Source organism: Larimichthys crocea, chromosome VI, assembly GCF_000972845.2.
Source record: "Larimichthys crocea isolate SSNF chromosome VI, L_crocea_2.0, whole genome shotgun sequence".
Taxonomy (NCBI): Eukaryota; Metazoa; Chordata; class Actinopteri; family Sciaenidae; genus Larimichthys; species Larimichthys crocea.
Window position 1 is genome coordinate 24,220,173 of NC_040016.1, and position 20,268 is coordinate 24,240,440.

General features: G+C 44.9%; 3 protein-coding genes across 7 annotated transcripts; 1 reads left to right on the plus strand and 2 right to left on the minus strand.

Annotated features, from left to right (window-relative positions):
* The first annotated feature begins 867 nt into the window (after positions 1-867).
* Positions 868-3,594, plus strand: LOC109139587 (uncharacterized). 2 transcript variants are annotated; one of them, XM_027279333.1, is made up of 6 exons: positions 868-987; positions 1,102-1,135; positions 1,231-1,256; positions 1,336-1,420; positions 1,513-2,232; positions 2,956-3,594. In XM_027279333.1, exons 1-6 carry the CDS (start codon positions 946-948, stop codon positions 3,423-3,425), a joined length of 1,377 nt encoding a protein of 458 aa, XP_027135134.1. In that variant the 5' UTR covers positions 868-945; the 3' UTR covers positions 3,426-3,594. The 2 variants fall into 2 exon arrangements, with proteins under 2 accessions (XP_027135134.1, XP_027135133.1); XM_027279332.1 differs by having other exon boundaries at positions 875-987; positions 1,513-3,594.
* A 2,043-nt stretch (positions 3,595-5,637) lies between these two features.
* Positions 5,638-8,283, minus strand: LOC104936970 (oocyte zinc finger protein XlCOF8.4). 2 transcript variants are annotated; one of them, XM_010753082.3, is made up of 2 exons: positions 7,995-8,283; positions 5,638-6,629 (listed from the first exon to the last, which is right to left on the minus strand). In XM_010753082.3, exons 1-2 carry the CDS (start codon positions 8,200-8,202, stop codon positions 5,815-5,817), a joined length of 1,023 nt encoding a protein of 340 aa, XP_010751384.1. In that variant the 5' UTR covers positions 8,203-8,283; the 3' UTR covers positions 5,638-5,814. The 2 variants fall into 2 exon arrangements, with proteins under 2 accessions (XP_010751384.1, XP_019119101.1); XM_019263556.2 differs by having other exon boundaries at positions 5,638-6,632; positions 7,977-8,283.
* A 2,536-nt stretch (positions 8,284-10,819) lies between these two features.
* zc3h11a (zinc finger CCCH-type containing 11A) lies at positions 10,820-19,783 on the minus strand. 3 transcript variants are annotated; one of them, XM_010753075.3, is made up of 18 exons: positions 19,656-19,748; positions 19,285-19,322; positions 18,073-18,144; positions 17,294-17,441; positions 17,093-17,212; positions 16,134-16,257; positions 15,803-15,985; positions 15,626-15,691; positions 15,353-15,526; positions 14,908-14,985; positions 14,709-14,807; positions 14,467-14,529; positions 13,861-14,379; positions 13,708-13,766; positions 13,043-13,622; positions 12,560-12,717; positions 12,153-12,352; positions 10,820-12,019 (listed from the first exon to the last, which is right to left on the minus strand). In XM_010753075.3, the coding sequence occupies exons 4-18, from the start codon at positions 17,345-17,347 to the stop codon at positions 11,797-11,799; spliced, it is 2,700 nt and encodes an 899-aa protein (XP_010751377.2). In that variant the 5' UTR covers positions 17,348-17,441; positions 18,073-18,144; positions 19,285-19,322; positions 19,656-19,748; the 3' UTR covers positions 10,820-11,796. The 3 variants fall into 3 exon arrangements, with proteins under 3 accessions (XP_010751377.2, XP_010751379.2, XP_019119117.1); XM_010753077.3 differs by lacking the exon at positions 19,285-19,322 and having other exon boundaries at positions 19,656-19,783; XM_019263572.2 differs by lacking the exon at positions 19,656-19,748 and having other exon boundaries at positions 13,708-13,763; positions 18,073-19,649.
* Between the last annotated feature and the right edge of the window lie 485 nt (positions 19,784-20,268).

Below are 20,268 nucleotides of genomic sequence, written 5' to 3' on the forward strand. Positions count from 1 at the left end.
TGTGGACGGGGGCGTGGTGCATCAGCCGCAGGAGAGAGGTGTGGGGAGGGCTCAGGAGAGCAGCGCCAGGTGAGTGTGATTGGCACACCGGTGCCCAACTGGCTAATCACTCTCGCCCTCTTTTGCCAACATAGTAGCGTGCTGGACCAGAGGAGGGAGGAGGACTGACAGACGAGGACGCTGGCAGACGGCAGCAAGACGCCTGCGAACGGCTGCAGCACTAACTCGTTGAAACCAAATAAAGAATCCCTCATAAACCTACTTTGGTCTCTGACTGTTCTGTGCGGTACACCCACAGTGGCAGCAAGCGTGTCACATTCATCATTAAATCATGTGTTAGTTTTTATATCCTTGTTATATAGACGTAAAAAATATCATTTGTGGACAATCTGTCAGTCAGCATCTGTAACCAGGGGTCTTCAACAGGTGGTCCGTGACCCTTAAGGGGGTCACGGAGAATTTATATTGAGTATACCAAAAAAATGAAAGAAGAACAACAGAACAACACAGCATTTCATTCTTTGTTGGGAAATTTACATGAATAAATAACATAACTAACTTAATTTGATAATAATTGTACACAAATATTCAGAAATGTACCAAAAAGTTTGGATTTACTTTCAAAAGAAACAAAAACATGAGGCCTGAGCATAACATGAGGACATGATCAAAAACACATACAGGATAATAACCCAGTATATAAAGAGGTTAATTAGGTGAAATAAAAGGTGAATAAAGTAAATCTAAAATTTGTTATAGGCTTAAAATGTGACACATTTAAAAAGAAATGACATGTGAGAGTCTCTGTTCTGTTTGTCCCTCATCCAAGGGGTCCTTGGGCTGAAAAAGGTTGAAGACCCCTGATCTGTACTGTTTGTATTATTTGCATGCAGTGATGCGGTCTCACTGTGTGTCTTCTCTGTCTTAAAAGTGCCTGAACACGACATGGATGTGTCGAGAACAAACCTGAACAAACTGGAATCAGAGGTTTGGCTCATGTTTATGAACATACGACACAGAAGTACAGTAGAAGTCAGTGATTTCAGATCTGAAATATATAAATGTACAGCTGTTCTAATCGAACACTTGTCCTCTCCTCAGAACCTGCCAGATGTGACTGATGTGTCATTAAGAGGTCAGTACGCATAACTTCAAACTGGAGTAGAAATCTGCAGAGATGTGATGTGTATATTTATTAATCTGTTCACTATGATTTGTCTTCCACCACAGCTCAAGACATTACAAGAGACTCCCAGGTAAATATTTACTTTAAATATACAATCTTTAATATTCTAGATATCCTAAATTCATTATTGTTTATTTATTTTTTAACAGCTGGACTTCTCCCATCAAGATGGTGGATCTAATGAGACCTGTATATCTAGCGTTACGACTACCATGATGTCTGTGGAGGAATATGGTGAGAACAAAAATCAATAAGCAAACTTTGAAGCACTCATGTTTGTGTCTAACTTTAGGGGCTGATCCTTTTCTTCTTTGTCCGTCATGCAGGGGCGGCTCGAATTGACGTGACTCAGCTGACCGTGAGCTCGTTGGACGAGAGTCAGAGAAACCTTTCTATGATGGATCCCCAGCCCGAGGACGAAGACGAGGAGCTGGAGATGATTCTGAGAAATAACGGCAGCTCATTAATGAACCTCTACCCCAGCACGATCAGTCGAATTGAGAGGGCCCAGCATCGGCAGCACGTCTCCAACGCCGGTAACTTGGTGCTTAAGATATACCGCAGATTGCGACAGCAGCCAAACAGAAGCTACGTCAACAACATGTTCATTGTCCCGCGAAGACAAAGCAATACAAAAAATGTGTCCAAAATGGTAGAACAACCCTCTACTTATGCCGTCACTCCTTCACAAGCTTTCTATCCCACCGCAAAAGCTTCCATGGACCAGTCTCTGAGATCTGAAAGGCTTTCTCTTGCCGCATGGTCACCGCAGACAGACATCTACAGCTCCCCAGTCAGGCAGAGTCCCGTAAAAGCACGACTGATGACCAGCTTCAGTAGATCACCTGGTGCCTTTTCCCAAAGCCCCAAAGCACATGCCGTGGAAAGCTTTTCCAGAGAGCCTATACGGCCCAGATCAATGTCCACTTGTGACTCCTTTTCTCCGCAAAGGCCAACTGTCCCAGAGAGGATGCTTCACCCTCAAGACTCCTGTCATTCCCTCCAGACACAGCTGCATTCACCTCAGACAGCTGGAGCACCAGCAGGTCATCACGGCCTGCGGCAGCACCTTTCCTTTGTCCCACGAAGACAAAGCAATACAAAAAAGAGGAGCAGCAAGAGCAACAGCCCCATGAACATCCCATTCATGGGGACTGATGCTACCTCTTCGTCTCCCTTAAACAATCAGCAGGATTGGCAGTCTGCTGGGAGGGTAAGAAGAGAGCAGCACCAGCCTGTCCTCGTCATGGACCCCTCTGGTTGCTCTGACATCTCTAAACCAAAAGAGATCTCCCTGAATGAGACCTTCAATGTGTCCAAAATAGTAGAACAACCCTCTACTTATGCCGTCAGGCCTTCACGAGCTTTCTATCCCACCGCAAAAGCTTCCATGGACCAGTCTCTGAGATCTGAAAGGCTTTCTCTTGCCACACGGTCACTGCAGACTGATAGGTGCTCCATGTCTGAGTCACTAACCACTGCTGTTAAAGAGAGACCAGACATCTACAGCTCCCCAGTCAGGCAGAGTCCCGTAAAAGCACGACTGATGACCAGCCTCAGTAGATCACCTGGTGCCTTTTCCCAAAGCCCCAAAGCACATGCCATGGAAAGCTTTTCCAAAGAGCCTATGAGGCCCAGATCAATGTCCACTTCCGACTCCTTTTCTCCGCAAAGGCCAACTGTCCCAGAGAGGATGCTTCACCCTCAAGACTCCTGTCATTCCCTCCAGACACAGCTGCATTCACCTCAGACAGCTGCAGCACAAGCAGGTCATCACGGGCTTCCCTTTGACTCCTCTCTGTCGTCGAGGCGTGATTTCTGTCCATCCAAGAAGATCGACGAGGACTTTGTAAAACTCTACCACAAGTGTGTCTGCCAGAACAAGTCTTTCTTTCATGGGCAGCCGTGCCGTACCTGTGCTAGAAGCCCTGAGGCCAGCAGAGGCCACTCTTCGTCATCTCTGGCCACCCTCGCCTTGTCGCCTCACCGCTCCCTCCTGAGGAAACGCCACAGGGAGCAGGGCTGGGACAGCCACCACCAGTCCAAACGCTTCAGGGACGAGAACTATGCGTCCTCGCCCGGGTCCAGACGCCATGGCAATGAGATGCTGAGGCGCTGCCTCTCTACATCTGAATACGACGGCATCTCCTATAGCCAGCAACAGCATGTTGCACAGATTCAGCGGCCAGCAGCTCTCAGCCGATCCACATCAGGAGACCTGGATGAATCTGGTGTGTGAAATATTTTCTGAGTTTTCTGATTGCGTTCCAGAAGTTTTCCAGTGTTCATTTAAAGTTTCATGTTCACAAAAAGATGTTTGTTTCTTTTAAAACCATCTTACTTTGAGAAGAACAGGACGTTTTGTGTTTCATTTTGTCTCATTGATATTAATAAAGCTCTCTTCTGATTGACTGACTGTTTTCTGAGTAACTCATGGCCAAACCAACCAGCAGTAACAGATTGTAGCCTACCTGGGTGGTGGATCCAGGTTGGCCTTGTTGGGGGCAAAGCTGAGGGCGGTGACTTCACAACTTTATGGTAGTCCTGACTGCTTAGTTTTTGCATTTCTCTGGATTGAACATTTCAACACCTTCAGAGTGTTTATATCCAGGGCCGGTTTTTGCTATGGGCAATGTGGGCGACCGTCCAGGGTGCAATCTATGTAAGGGCGCACAAGCGCCCTGCCTAAAAAAAAAAAAAACTCGCCAGTTTTCTATACCGCTCATTTCCACAGCAAGTTAGTGGAGTGGGCGTCACGTCAACTTACTGCTGAGAGTCATACAGGTTATGTGTGTGTCAGAAGAGGCAAGGTGGAGGGGGGCGAGGGATGGTCGTATTTTCTATTTATTTATTTTGTATTGGTCGTATTTAGTTTTGCTGAACTAGCAACTATTAGAATTGACATCATGTCATGCAACTTTTTTATTACTGTACACTTATGCTAACTTAAACAACTTCTAATATACATTGACATGGCATTTTGTAAGCTACATGTGATATAGCTGTTTAAATAATGTCACAGGAGCGTCTCTCTGGACTTGCCATCATCAGCATCAGTTATACAGTTGCACAACAGATTTCGTATGATGATGTAATTGATGATTTTGCATCGAAGAAGGCTGGAAAAGTCAAGTTTTAGATTGCACTTCACACCTGTAGTTAATGTTAATGCCAGTTAAACAGGGTGAAAAATCTGCCACAGTCTGAACAGCCTGAAACTGTTCAGTTGGTATTTTTTTTAGCTTTCACTTTCTCACACCTACTGCTCTTACTCTATTGAGGCCTGGATGACACCATTAGATTCTGTTTTATAATTATACGATTTAAAAAAAAAACAACCTTTTATCACCTTTTCTTACTCCATCATGTCACAGATCTTTCCAACTGTATTTTTTTAAGTTTTATATATTTCACACTTCACACTCACATATGGTATGTTTTCTAAAAGTTTCACATTGCTACAAGTTTTCACAGTTATATTCTAAGTTTGACACTTTAACACAGACCACACTCCTATGTCTTACTACTACAAGTGCAGTATTTTATAACATTACATTTTGTTGATTATATTTTTGTTATTAAACAAAATTTGCAAAGTAACTAAAGTTGTGAAATTAACGTAGTTGAGTAAAAAGTACATTTACCTTTGAATTGTAGTCAAGTAGAACTCCATCCATCCATTATCTGTAACCTCTCATCCTCATCAAGGTCACAGGTGGCTGGAGTCTATCCAAGCTGAATTTAAGTGAGAGGCGGGTACACCCTGGACAGGTCACCAGATCATCACAGGACATATACTGTAGAGACAAACAACCATTCACACCTATGGACTTTGGATGGATTTAGAGCAGGGATGTCCAAAGTACGGCCCGGGGCCCAATCATGCCAGATTTGTCTTTTTTGGTTGACATAACAAAGTATTTGAACCTTTAAGGACATAACTGCTGCTGTTATAGATCTGTAGATGTGACACATATTACTTGAAAGAGAAGAGATAGAGTGATATGTTTCAAACTTAAATGTTAACAGACTTTGCATTACTCATAAGTCATGTTTAAAAAACACAAGGTTAGATTTGGTTACATTGTTGTTTAAAAAAATAATAGAAAACAAAATTGTTATAGAACATTTGTATGTAACTTTTATTGGTGATTTTCATGAGCATTGGCCCCCAGGCATCTTTACATTGTCAAATATGACCCTCTTTAAAAGAAGTTTGGACACCCCTGACTTAGAGTCACTAATTAACGTGGTCAGATTCATGTCTTTGGACTGTGGGAGGAAGCCGGAGTAACCGGACAGAACCCACACAGACACGAGGAGAACATGCAAACTCCAGTGAGGCCCAGCCAAGGTTCAACCAGAAACCTTCTTTAGTACTCCTTGAGTAGAAGTGTCGTGACGGTCACCATGGCTGCACAGTTAGATATGAAAAACAAAGGCAGATAAAATGTTGGACAAGATGATCTTTTAATTCCTTTGAGAGTGTTCAACGGATCAGAAGTCTTCATGTACCACACTATATTGCACAAGAGAAAAGACGCACAGTCAAACACCATTATTGTACACTGTTCGAACCTTAAAGCAAGTTTACAGACGCTCAGCTGAGTTTCAGTGTCAGTCTTTGTTCACTTGGAGTGTGACGCTCGGCTCCAGCTCGCCCTCTCCCTGGTGTGGAGCCTGAAGTGGGTGTTTAGGTGCGCCGACTGGTTGAAGCATTTGCCGCAGACGTGGCAGCGGAAAGGCTTCTCCCCTGTGTGGATGCGGTGGTGCCTCTTCAACATGCTGACTGTGGTGAAGCTCTTTCGGCACACCGCACAGCTGTACGGCTTCTCCTTGGTGTGCCAGCGCATGTGGACCTCCAGCTGGCACGCAAAGCTGAATCCCTTCCCGCACTCTTTACAGCTATGCCACCTCTGGATGCTCTGGCTCGGGTGAGAGGAGCGAGGCGGAGGGGGCTTCAGGGATCTCACGTTCTTGATCTGCAGTATGTGCGCGCTCTGTTTCCCATTCGAGCGGAGTAACCCCTTGACCTGCTGCTCTGATTTCTGTGTCCGGTGACTCTTTGCAGTGTTACCACTAAAACTGCTCTGAGCTGCTCTGCAGTTTGAATAAACAGTCATAGAGGACGGTAAACTGTTGGCTGGCTGCTGTTTCCTGCTCTCCTCTCTGTTACTCTCTGCTTTAATCTCCTGAGAGGACAGCGGAGATGGGGAGACACTCTGTCTGCTGCACACAGACTGGGCTGGTGGAGGATGTGGCCTCTGCAGTGGCTCCACATGACTGCAGGTTCCTTCCTCTGAGTCTCTTGCTTCTTGTGAACAGTCTGTTTGAATGGTTCTGAGTTTGGGTTCTTCTTTAATCTGCGGCAGCAGCTCCACACTGCCTCTCCACTCAGACTCACAGGGCTGGACATCTTCTTGGGGCTGGACAGAGGGAGGGTCTGAAAGGGCAAGACATCACAGTCATGTTTGCTGCATTTACACAAACATTATGTATTAAGTAATATTTATTATTGTGTATTTTGTAGGGATGCCAATAGATAAACTAGTTTGTTTGTTCTTTTTCAGTTGAAATGAGCTAAATATTCAGCCATGACACTGAAAATCAGAACACTAAGCTACACTCTCTGTACTCCTCTGCCTCCTCAGCTCTCCTGAGTTTTCAGAACAAGATTTCTCCTTGAGTGAGACACACAGTGGGTCAAGCGAACAGACATCATGTCATTTCACTGTAGGTCGTGTTGTCAGACACTTCTAATGACAATCTGACTCAGACAGGTTCTTTTAATGGACATATTCTGACGGTGCACATTGGCCCACAGGGATTAGACTGTAGCCTATTTCACGGCTGCTCAATACCAGAGCAGATTCAAAACTTGCTGTCCCCATTGGTCATCAGTCACTCTGACACAAAAACATGGGAAAGATACAAAAGTTTCTGTTTAACTCGTCAGTTTAGATTTTTTAAGAATTGGTGTCAAATTTCTCTGACCTCAGTTTCTCAAATATGAATAGTTTTGCTCTCTTTAGTCCTCTAGAACAGTAAACTGAGTATCTTTGGATTGTGGCCAAAACACAAAACACATTTGATGAAAGGACTTTGGGAAACACTAATCATGAACAACAACTTCAATGAGAAGCGATAGATGAATTGATATGAAAATGATCATTCGGTGCAGCCCTGCCATCATCCCTTTGACCTGTCTTGTATAAACACTTCACAGGTTTGCAGACAATTTGTTGTATCACCGCTGAGCGACACCTATACCAAAGTAAGGTTAGGAGAATCTGTGAGGGTCCTGACCACCCAGACCACTTCTTTATATCTGCTTCCATCAGGCAGAAGGTTCCAGAAACACTAGACCAGAAATGAAGAGCTTTGACCCTGAGACCACCAGGAGCCTGCCTAAGACTATTTATTATGCACAAATATGACTTATTAACTGTTCCATATAAGAGCTCACATTTCACAGTAACTGTTTTATGATTCTGCTTGAGCAATAATAAATGGAGCTGAACATTACTGTACTCTCTGCTCAGCTCTGAATTGTGCATATGCACAGACAGACATGCACATGTTGTTAAGCACACAGTGAAACACAGCTGGACTCTTTCAGACACTGCCGTTCTGCTCCGTGCCTCGCTGCTGATTTCAAAATAAAACGCTAACATGTGACATGTGACATGTGACCCGTTCCAAACAGAGCCCGTCAGGTATGGTGCGGTGTGACGTGACATTGAGCCTCAGCATGCAGGACAGAGCATACTGCTGGCGGACAGCCCAGGCGGCTGCAGCGTCTCCTCACCTGGCTGCAGCGTCTCCTCACCTGGCTGCAGCAGCAGCCGTTGCACCGCCACATTGAGCAGCCGTTTGAGCCGCTCGTTCTCCTCTTTGGAGCGCACGAGCTCGCTCTCGTACTCCACCACCGTGTCTTTAACGGCGCGAAAGATCTCCTCCGCGGCCGCCGTCAGCCTGTCGTTGAGAAACACGTTGAGCAGCTCCAGTTTGGTCATGTTCCCGGTGCCGTCTCCAGAGGAGGAACGCACACACACACACACACTGAGCGGAGGAACGTCCTTCTGTTTACATCCACAGCTCACCTGGAAGTGGAAGCATACCGGCTTCTTCTTCTTCTTCGGTTTTTAGAGGCGCTTTGTAACCAAAATGCCGCATTACTGCCTTCTGCTGGATGATGACAGGACACATTTCTTCTGTTTGTTCTAAATTAAACGGAGGGGGAAAGAAGCAGTCCTCCACGTCTCACCTGCTTGCTTCTGGTGGTTTGTAACGCCCCCTGCTGAACAGGAGAGCACACAGCAACTATCTTCAATAATAGGTTATTACCCTTTTTCAGGAAAGAACATGTTTCAGTTGCAATGTTACAAGAGACAAATCTAATTGATGAAGAACATAAAAAGCTTAAAAAAGACAGGGTAGGACGAGTGTATTTTTCTTCTTTAGTAAAAGTAGAGGAGTGGCAATACTAATACATAAGAAACTCCCGCTCATCATTGATCATTTCAAGGCTGACTCAAATGGTTTCTGTGTTGATTTATGGATTTTTGTATGGTGAAAAAATGACTATTCTAAATGTGTATGCTGCTCCTGATATGAATTCATCCGTTACTACAGTGACTGATTCATTGCTTAAATATAGCTGTTCATTTATGATCGTGGGTGGTGATTGGAACTGTGTAATGGAAAATACAATAGATAGGAACCCATGTTTGAACACAACTAAGAGGGATTCTAGACAACAAGCCTTGCAGCAAATGTTGGATGAGATTGATGTTGTAGATATATGGAGGTTAATGCACCCTAATGATAAAGATCACACATTCTCTAATCCTCATAAAACACACACTGCTCAAAAAATAAAGGAACACTTTTTAATCAGAGTATTGCATCAAGTCAGTTTAGCTTCTGGGATATTGATCTGGTCAGGTAAGTAGCTGGGGTTGTTAATAATTTTCATCTGTTTAGGTGTTAATGAAATACACAACAGGTACACTAGAGGGGCAACAATGAGACGACCCCAAAACAGAAATGGTTTTACTGGTGGAGGCTGCTGACATTTTTTACCTGCTCATCTTCTTCTGACCAATTACTCATTAGTTTTGCATTTGGCTAGGGTCAGTGTCACTACTGGTTGCATGGTGCAGTACCTGGACCCTACAGAGGTTGCACAGGTAGTCCAACTCCTCCAGGGTGGGACATCAATATGTGCCATTGCCAGAAGGTTTGCTGTGTCTCCCAGCACAGTCTGAAGAGCATGGAGGAGATTCCAGGAGACAGGCAGTTACTCTAGGAGAGCTGGACAGGGCCGTAGACGGTCCTTAACCCATCAGCAGGACCAGTATCTGCTCCTTTGTGCAAGAGGAACAGGATGAGCACTGCCAGAGCCCTACAAAAGACCTCCAGGAGGCCACAGGTGTGAATGTCTCTGACCAAACAATCAGAAACAGACGTTTTGAGGGTGGCCTGAGGGCCCGACGTCCTGTACTGGACCCTGTGCTCACTGCCCGGCACCATAGAGCTCGACTGGCATTTACCACAGATCACCACAATTGGCAGGTCTGCAACTGGCGCCCTGTGATTTCACAGATGAGAGCAGGTTCAACCCGAGCACATGTGATGGACGTGAACGGGTCTGGAGACGCCGTGGAGAACGTTATGCTGCCTACAACATCATTCAGCATGACCTGTTTGGTGGTGGGTCAGTGATGGTCTGGGGAGGCATATCCCTGGAAGGACACACAGACCTCTGCAGGTTAGACAACGCCACCCTGACTGCTATTACTGTAGGTATCAGAATGAAATCCTTGGACCCATTGTCAAACCCTACACTGGTGCAGTGGGTCCTGGTGCACGACTATGCCCAGCCTCATGTAGCGAGAGTATGCATGCAGTTCCTGGAGGATAATGGAATTGATACCATTGACTGGCCCCTATGCGCAACTGACCAAAATCGAATATGACACCTCTTGGTCATTATGTTTCGGTCAATCCGATGCCGCCAGGTTGCATCTCAGACTGTCCAGGAGCTCAGTGATAGTGATGTGTCGGTCGCGAACAATCCGGTTCTAAGAGCCGGCTCTTTGAAGTGAACGACGGAAGCCGGCTCTGCGTTAGGCAGCACCGATCCTGGCCACATTTGCGCCCTGGGCGAACCCCAGGGGGATGTCTTTGACAGCCCTCTGTAGGTTGGTCATTTTCATTTCCATTAATGATCGTTCCTAATACATTACCCAGTCCATATCAGGAAAGATATCCAGTATGATTTCTTTTCCTGTTGAGATCTGATGTGTTTTCAAGGTGTTCCTTTAATTGTTTTGAGCAGTGTATATATTTTGGCAGTGAGTGGCCAGCAATAACAAGTATGAATGTATGTGTGTATGGTCTTGTATTACATGTTATCTTTTTTGTGACAGCAGAAAGCTGTGGTCATATGTTGCCCTATTGATGAGTATTTGTTTTGCTGTCTCAAAACGAAAATTAAAAAAGTTAAAAAAAAAACAAAAACACGACAAACTATAAAATGTCTAAATAAATCTGACTGTGGCCCAGTCGCACCCATACATTATTACTGACACAACTGATCTCCATTTAATCATCAGTCAAACACTGATCCAGCTGGTCATTAAAATCATTTTTTATTTACACAGTAATCTGTACACATCACTTTGAACAGTAAGTTTGTGGGAAACGGTCAGGGCAGAGCAAACATGTATTAAGACCGAAGAGAAGTCGATCTTTTCTCAGACCACACTGATAAAACCAATGCTGACACAGAAAGAGAAAAAGACAACTGAAGACAGTATGGCTGAACTGAAGTACAGTGTTTGTCATAGAAATAACATAGAAACATCAGAAAACAATCCCTGAGGTGTTCATTAATAAAGACCAGAGAGCATTTATCCCAGACTAGTTGTTTTAAAGTGTTGCTCACCGAATAAAAGAACAGGTTAAAAAAATACACACATTTTAAAGATTATAAAAACACTGAAGGACAGTCACAGGCAGAAGGTGCACTCCATAAGATCCGAGTGGAAAATCAGCAGTCTTGTTCACTCACATATAAAAACAGAGATAGCTGGGGGCAGGCTCCTGTAAGTGCAGCAGTATTTATGATTTCTATATTCAGCTTGCTCTTTCCTTTGCATACACAGTATACACACTGATGTGACTCCCCTCTACAATGACACGTTCATCATTCCCAACATTTCACTTCCAGGAACTCCTGACCAACAGAGTTCATGTTCTCCACGTCTCCCAGCACCAGAGATTGACTCATTTTCTCTTTTCAGGACCTGAAATGTTTCACAATGATTGTGAAGGATGACGAGAAAACAAAATAACTCCTTGGCCATCGCGCGATCGTCAAGGCAGGGAATGAAAAAGATGTCTACGATGTAAAGAACAACAAATATGAAACTAAAAGCTAAAAATAAACTGAGCTTCACAGACAGAAAGTCTTTTTGAAACACTTGATGGTAGAGTGATGTGGGTAGTGGGTGATGGTCTTTACTTCTTGTAAATATAGAGTCATAAGACAAGGTTGTGGGTGATGAGTTGGTACGGGGTGTTGATTGTGCACGATGAAGCCCTCAGCTGTCGATCATTTCTGACAGCTCCTGCAGCAGGTCGTCCTCTCCGATGCCGGGGTCCACATCTTCATCTTCCAGATGGTCGTCGGTGAATTCATTTATCAGCTCCTCGAAGTCATCCACAGCTGAGGTGGAGGCGGCGGCGCTGGAGGTGGAGGCGGTGCGTGAAGCAGCTACGCTCGTTCTCCGTGACTTGGGCTGAGTGGGAGTCTTCAGGACTGGGCTGAAATATCCAGAAAGGGCTGGTTATTTATTTAGTCGCTGAGAATATGTCAATGTCAAACACTATTCACAAGAAGTTTAGGAAGGGATATTTGACTGTTGGGTAAAATCTATAGAACATATAAAAATTTCACCTTTGGGGGACGGTGCAGGCCTCTCTAGCAGCAGCAACACTGACAGGCTTGGTTTCTTGATTCAGACTCTGTTTGAAAACCGGGACAGTCTGGAGGTCCTCTCTCAGTGGGCTGGAGCTGGAGCCCAAGTCCAACAAGGTGCTGGGACTACGGGGAACTGCAGAGCTCAGCTGAGCCTCTGCACTGGAAGACGGGAAAACCTGTCAACAGAAGAGCCTGGAGGTCATTAACAGCACCTGACATCTAATGTCATCTAATCATTTAGATTAGATGACATTAGATGTCACAATACAATTAGCTGAAGACAGAAGACTTAGACAAACTATGTAACCCAAAATGTCACTGTGTTAGGACAGATATGGGAGTGTATAAGCAAATATGAAATGAGCTACATCACATTAACCTACCTGTCTGTCTCTGCATGTTTTCTCCTGCAGTGGCTCCTCCGGCACTGTGGAGGCACTGTTCAGAGGTTTCACAGCAGCGACAGCAGATCGCTCAGCCCCCCTCCTCTTCTGGCCCGGTTTCACCATGACAGAGGGCTTCACATTCAGCTTGGGCCTCACTGAAAAGGAAGTCATGTTTGAATGATTTAAAATCAAAGAATCCTTCATTCTTTCCTGTGGTGAGCATTTCTTACGCCCATGTACTTCAGTCTGAAGTCCAGTTATATGGACAAACAATCAGGTTTCTCTAAATGTCTCAACCCAAAAAATAAAAACTGTTTCTCACTGACGTGACATTGAGGAAACCAGGAGTGTGCAGACAGCTGATAATAACACTCAGGTAGGTGTAATGAACACACTGTACTCTGAGGTGAGCTGCCTGAAGCTTGAACAGTAACTCGGCCTGTGCGATGAAATATGAACAATGAGATGAAGGTGCGCTACCTTTGGTGTCTGTAGTGTGTTCTGGGGATGTCTTGTGATTGTTGTTCGCTTGTTTTTCGGTGGTAGGGGACTCCACAGAGGGACCCTGAGGAGCTGCTCTGGTCTGCTTAGCTGGTGGCAGTGCAGTGGAGTTTCTTGTGTTTTTGTCTGGGACCTCCCTCGAGCTGCTGGGGCTCTGTGAGCGGGACTCGGGGTCTGCCTCCGGTGGGGAAAAGCTCTGCTTCACAGGGACTGAGGTAACAGCAGCAGTGCCTCTTGTACTACGAGTAGTGTTGCTGTTGAGAGGTGGAGCAGCCTTAGGCTTGAAAGGAATGAGTTTACGAACAGGGACCTTTTGGGTGGAGAGGGTAATGTTGGGAGCCGGCGTGGTGGAGGAAGGTGATGAAGAGCCTGGTGGTGTAAGGCTGACTCTAGCAGGAACTTTCCTTTTCAGGGTTCCTCCAGCTGTCTGTTTATGACATGATTCTGCTTGAGGGGAGCCTTTGGCCTGCTCCTCCATTTCCTGCTTGCGGAGGCGTTTCTCCTGCATAATCTCCTCGAAGGTTTTGACCTTGACACAGTCTCCATTGGCAACACTGGTCTAGAAAGACACCGGAAAGTTACTACCAGAGCCAGCAGAAAAACAAGCAACCAGATGCAACAGTGCAATATGTTAGAGCGCATACCTCAGCCTTCAGAGGCTTCTCTGTCCCTTCAGAACTCTTCTCTGTTGTGGTGCTGCCTGCTGAGTTCAACAGAAAATTCATGTTAGACATTCAGAGACATTGTGTGAAAGACGAGGACTGGCTCGTTCAATATGTCAAACTATGGAATCTTACCTTGAGCGTCCGGTTTCTTGATGCGCAGCAGGCGGGCTTTCTGAGCACCGTTCTCCTCAGTATCAGAGCTCTTTTTGTTTTCAGCCTCCACGGCCTGCTGAGCATGAAGCCTTGCTGCTTTCTCTCTGCGGATCTCCTCCAGGGTCTTCACTCTAACCCCAGCTATGTTGGTAGTCTCAGGACCAGGCCCGGCTGTGTCATACTCTCCCTGGTTCTTGCCTGGAGCTTTCTCCACACTCTGCTTCTTCTTTGGGCTGTGGTTCTGCTCCTCCTGCCTTCTTTTTTTAGCATGAAGAACCTCAGAGAACGTCTTGATGTGGCCAACAGAGTCATTTTTTATGGTGATGGCTCTCTTGATGCCTTTTTTGATATTGCTATTGTTGATTTCTGGAGCCATGACTGAAGGGCCCTCTTTCAACTGAGACTTTGCTGCTTTCTCCTGTTTGATCTCCTCCAGAGTTTTAATGCGGATCTGCTCAGGAGCCCTCTTTGACTCTGTGCTGGCCTCAGCTGTTGGGACTGTTGGAGGAATCAATGTGCATGATTAATCAATGCAAACTAAATAACCAACAATATGAGCTTATCATGTTTTTGTTTTTTTCTTACCTGATTGGATGAGTGCAGCAGGGCCAGCAGACAGGCCTAGTCTTTCCCTAACAGGCTTTAAAGCTGCAGAAAGCAATAGAGGGTGTGAACAGACAGAGAGAGAGAGAGAGAGATGGGGAATGACATGCAGGAAAGAGCCACAGGTCAGATTTGAACCCTGGGCTGCTGTGGCAAGGACTGAGCCTTTGTACATGGGCTGGATGTTCTGCCAACTGAGCTAAACGACACCACCTGATTCTCACCTTTCTGAGGGGGCATTAATGGCTCTTCCTCGTCCATAACTCTGCCCAGACGCTCAGCCAGACTCCTTTTCAGGGGGACACCTTCTCCCATTGTTACATCTACAACAAGATCAAGTCATGAGCTTCTACTCTGTACTCTTATCATCATCATTATTAGTGCTAGATCTGATGATAAAGTGTAACTAGAATGTAAATTTACCATTGTTGGGCATCTTCCTTCCAAGCCTTTCAGCCACGCTGCCTCTTGGTCTCACAGTTTCTTCAAAGACAAGTGGGCCTAGGTTGAAAGAGGACAGTAATAATGATTTAACAGCTTTTTTAAAGATATATGAATATATATTAAGATATGATTTGGCCTTTTTGAGCTTTTTATTTTATAGAGACAGCTGAAGATAGACAGGAATGTGGGGAGAGAGAGAGAGATGAGGAATGACGTGCAGGAAAGAGCCACAGGCCACGGTGACCAGGACTGGGCCTTTGTACATGGGGCAGGTGCTCTACCAACTGAGCTAAATGACACCCCATGATTTGACAGTTTGACAAGAGGACAAGAAGTCATATTCCACAACATCATCAGACAGAAAGATAAACTCTGGAAACAGAATGCGAGAAGAATTGGGTATCTAAATGTTGCCGCTATTTACCGTCTCTTGCCTCGAACAGAGGCGGTTGAAAAAGTGACCGGATGTTTTCTTTCTCTCTGTTGGTCGAGCTGTCAGCGCTCTGGATGGGGTAACCAGCTCTCTTCATGCTGGCCTTCAGAGCTTTCCTCAGCCGGATCTCTTCCAGGGTGCTCACTCCAAAGTTCAGGGAGTCACCTGTCAAAACCACAAACACAGGGTCTGGGATTAGTACAGCTTTGGTGACAAGTTTGATCAATTATGTTTCCAAAGTTTAGTCCCACCTCACAGTCTCACCTGATTTGGATAGTTTTCTAGGGGAGGGGCCGACCTTGCCATCCTCTCCCTCCTCGGAGAACTGGTCTGAAAACATAAAGACACATGAATGATGAAGACCATAAGGAATATCCTCTCTAAAAACGAGGAATAAAAGACACACACAAAGAAGCCATTTTAAGATAAAAGCCAGCTCACCATCTTCATCTTCGTCATCATCTGCTGGATTAATCACCACTGGTGGGTGGGTGGGGCTCGGTACCGGCTCCTGAGCTTCTGTCTTGATGACACCTCTGAGCTGGGGATTAGCCGCCGTTGGGAGAGGGGCAGGTGGTGGGGGAGCCGGCTCTTCATGCAGCTGGTCCTCATTCTTGCTCACACCTGGGAGGATCACACTCATAATCACCGTCCTTCACAGCTGGATGTCCAATAGTCTTAAACTCAGCTCAAAGACAGCTGTCCCAATGGTCTTAAAACTCTCTACAGTACTTTGTCTAAGAATTTATGTTCTTAGACAAAGTCCACTCACTTTTATCAGGTGGGACAAACATGCCATCGATGTAGCGGGGCTTTTCATGGAAGAAGGCACAGTGTGGCTTCTGGCAGCCAGCTGCTTGGTTCTCCCAGTAACAGCGTATCTCCTTACGGTTTTTCTGTTGATGAAAGACATAAACAACATGTAAGTGCATGAACAGAGGAGGTGGCCTGATTACGGCTCCATCAGATCTATGGGCAAAAAATTTGCCTTAACACATGTATGTAATTATTTATGAACTTTTCAGGATCTACATGAGCATGATAAACATGTTATTTTTTCTCATCAGCCTTTATTTTCAAGGCAAGCAGTTAGACACACAAGAGAGAGGACCCTGCACAACCATCTACACACATTTCAGTCCTTAAACTGAGTACTGTTCATGTTAATGTTTGGACTGATTATTTCACCAGCTGTTCATAATAACTTTAATTGTATGTTTTCATCTGCATCATTGGATACTTGATAATTTCCAGAATAAGTGATTCACAAAGGATGTATATAGCAGTGAACGGCAAGGGAACACATGAGGAAATATGATGACCTGATCAACAGGTAAAACAAGCATTTTCCAAACTTTCAAGACTAATGTAATGTAGCATATTGATTTGTTGTGTGATTGCCTTTACAGAGCATTAAAGCCTAAAATATACAGCATGTGGAACGGCTGCAGAACGGCTCCACTCCGGAACGACTGCGTACTCAGCCGTCCGCCAACTCACACATAATTCGTTTGTGATGCGCTCAGGTGCGTCTCCGCCGTCAGAGCGTCGCGCGAATGCACGAGATCTCGTGAATTCAAGCATAATCGTGCGATATTGCCGGCTGTAGTCTCTTTGACTCCTGCAATGGCATTTGGTAGTGGCCATTCAAGACACACACAGCCTCAAGTGGGCAAAGCTTGAAGGAGATATCTCTAAAAATGTTTAAATCAATGTTTCACTTTTGCTTACTGTTATTTCCATGTGGCGAAATTTGCAGACAGAACGGAAGCAGCGTCCCTCCTGCCAGAGGTTGCAGACAGTCTCATTGCCCATAGCTGCCTCACAGTGTCTGAAGGGGCAGCTGTCTCCCTGCACGATAAATCAAACACAGTTAGAGATTTTCCTTCTACTCACACTGTGTGAATATGTGAGCATTGTACTCAAGCTTACTTTAGTGCAGGTGGAATAGTAAAAGAAGTAGCAGTCATCTCCATGGTTGGTCATAGTAGTGCTGGTATGCGTCTTGAGTGGCAGAGGTGATGAGGTTACAACCTTTAAACCCAGCAGCTGGTTCTCTTCAGGGCCAACAGGATTCTCCCTGACAACACAGACCACAGCAACACATGAGAGAGAAATCCTCCTCCGTGACATCAAACCACAAGTTTTCTGACACGCCTGCACATGTACCAAGAATCCTACCCCAACTTTATTTATCACACACACAACAGGAAGACTTGCTCCGGCCTGTACATTTGGGATTCTTACTGGAATTTCTTATCGAAATGGACTCTGGATGCAAATATAAATGCAAAAGATAGCATGATATGTAAAACTGGAGTTAGGGAGAGAGGAGAGTTAGCGCTGTCATTTAAAGGCAGCAGTATAGTTCTGATCCAAAAGACCAAGTGTACATTCAGTCAACCACAGTGCTGCAGACAAATGTCCTCAGTGTGAACTCGGCTCTATTTGACACACAGCAACAGATTGAGGAACTGTTCTTTATCAGGCGATGGCCTGTATTACGTGTGGAGGTCCGACAATACTCTCGAGTGGATAATCAATCACCAATTTTAACAGTATTAACTTGATTCTTTTTGCTTGTTCTTGAACATGTGACATGATTGATTAGTGATGGTTATTTTCTGAGAATTAAATTCAGGGACACCATGCACCTGTTTTTAATCTTAAAGTGATCACATCATCTGCTTTCAGCATTGTGGCACCTTTACCTGAGGTGGCTGAGAAGCTGTCTCCCTCTTGAGTGCACTGCTGGTAGGGTGTCTCCGAGGCGGTATGGAGTCCTGAAGGAACACTTGATCCGTGAGATAAGAGGAAAAGGGGGGTGGGTCGCCCAGAGACACTTGTCTTCCTACGACATCCCTTTTCTCAGACTCTTTATCTCCGCCAGACTGCTAAACATTACTGATGGTGGGTGCAACAAAGTCCTTTTGGGGATTTTTTTTTATTATTTTTTATTAATTGGTATAACCAATGAAGCAAAGAAATAGGGGGACATAAACAGCCAGAAAATTAAAAAAAAAAAAGATCCAAAAATGCTTATATTGTTGTGGCAAAAAGGGGGACAAAAGTGGGACGGTGGGTGGAAAAACATCCTCAGTTTCTTCTTGGGCTTGGAGACATTCTGCACACTTGGTGGCATTTGAGTGATACAGTAGAAAAAAATGGCAGGGCAGGATATTCAAGCTTCTAGAAATTTTCAGCTGTTGTTTACCAATGCTGAAGAGGAAAAAAAAATCTTCTGCCAATGTATTCTCATTGGGGGGGGGGGGACAAGCTATCCATATCCAGGGATTCCCACAAAGGGCCAAGTGGATGGTTTTAAACCTACAAATCAATGAAAAACACTCCCCGGGGAACTGAAAGAGGGTTATTAGGAGACAGACAGTTGTGCACAAATACAAATGAGACATTTCCACACAAGAGGTACAGCATCATGAGACAAATATGATCTCAATAACGACTCCAGAGCAAGACTGAGAATTTGGCTAGAACAGCTTAGTGGATAAACTCATTGTCACTACGCTGAATGATCAGCCCACATTTTTATCTTTCAAGTATCTGATCTAGAAAAAAGAACACCTGACTTTGCAATCGTGGGCGGTGTATTTAATCTAGACATGGAGGCTGTAGTTGGACACTGACTGTCGGCATGAACAGCAGCTCTGGCTTCCATCTTAAGGGTCAGGTTAGGTGCACTCTGACGTAACTAACTAGCACCTGTACGGAAATAACGAGCTACAAAGACGCTAACTTAGAAAAACTAACTTTTCCTAGAGCCACAGCCAGAGCAGCTATTAAACTGCGACTATAATATCTGAGCCTAGGATGGATGTTTCTTGGCAAATATGCTGGCTCAAGATAGGCAACGTTAAAGTGAAACTTAAAAACCAAGACAGACAAGAAAACAATCACATACTTACGGTTTAATAAAAAGTAGGCCAAAGCTAGCTGGGCCGAACTACGAGCAGAGATAAGACGACACTAGCGTTACTGTACAGCGATCGGCAAACATTGGAATAACGTTATCTAAACAGAACAAACAGAGTGACTTAGCCTGGCTAACTACACTGTATGTTTTTATGTTTTTCTATTCTCAACACGTGACGCAGTGACGGGTTATTTTAGCTCACATGCTACATAACAGAGGCCTACCGAAACCAACGGTCTGTCGCGACCTTATCGTTAGCCGCAGCTGAATGTCGTTAAGACAGCTGTTTCTTCTGTTATTAACGTGGTATTCACTCTGTAATGGTTTAAAATGTAGTGTAGTGAAGTATGCAGCGTTAATTACCAGGTTTAAAAAGAGTTAAAAAGTGTGTTGTCTAGGAGAGACTCCGTCCAGCTCGGTGATGCCGCAGCGGCGTTAAACACTGAAGCAAAATGGCGGCGGCAGGATAAAAATACGAGGGCGGGCCGCCCAGTGTGCTGCGTTCACGTACAATGGAAAGATAGTACATCTGAGGACTGCTGTGCACTTATAGAGAGCTCACTGTGTCTTACTTGATTAGCCCGTACGACCAGGGAGCTAAAGACCCTCGGTTAGAGTGAGGAAAAACTTGCCCACAAAAACCTTTAACAGGGAAAAAAGGTGGAAGAAACCTCAGGAAGAGCCACAGAGGAGGGATCCCTCCATAGACATATATACATAGACGCCGCATTGAGCGCTGAATCGTACGTAAACGGCGCCGCCATATTGGATGTGGCAGATCTGCCCGTAAACTAATACAAGGAAATGGACTGAACTTCATAAAGCGCCTTTCTACAAAGTTCTTTAAGTTAATGTCTCTTATACACCCATTCACACACACACACTAATATATCTGGGAAACAAACAGGCACCAGAAACAACGTATGTAACTTTTAAAGTGATGATTATAAATGTTTACTCCTTATGTAAGCACCAA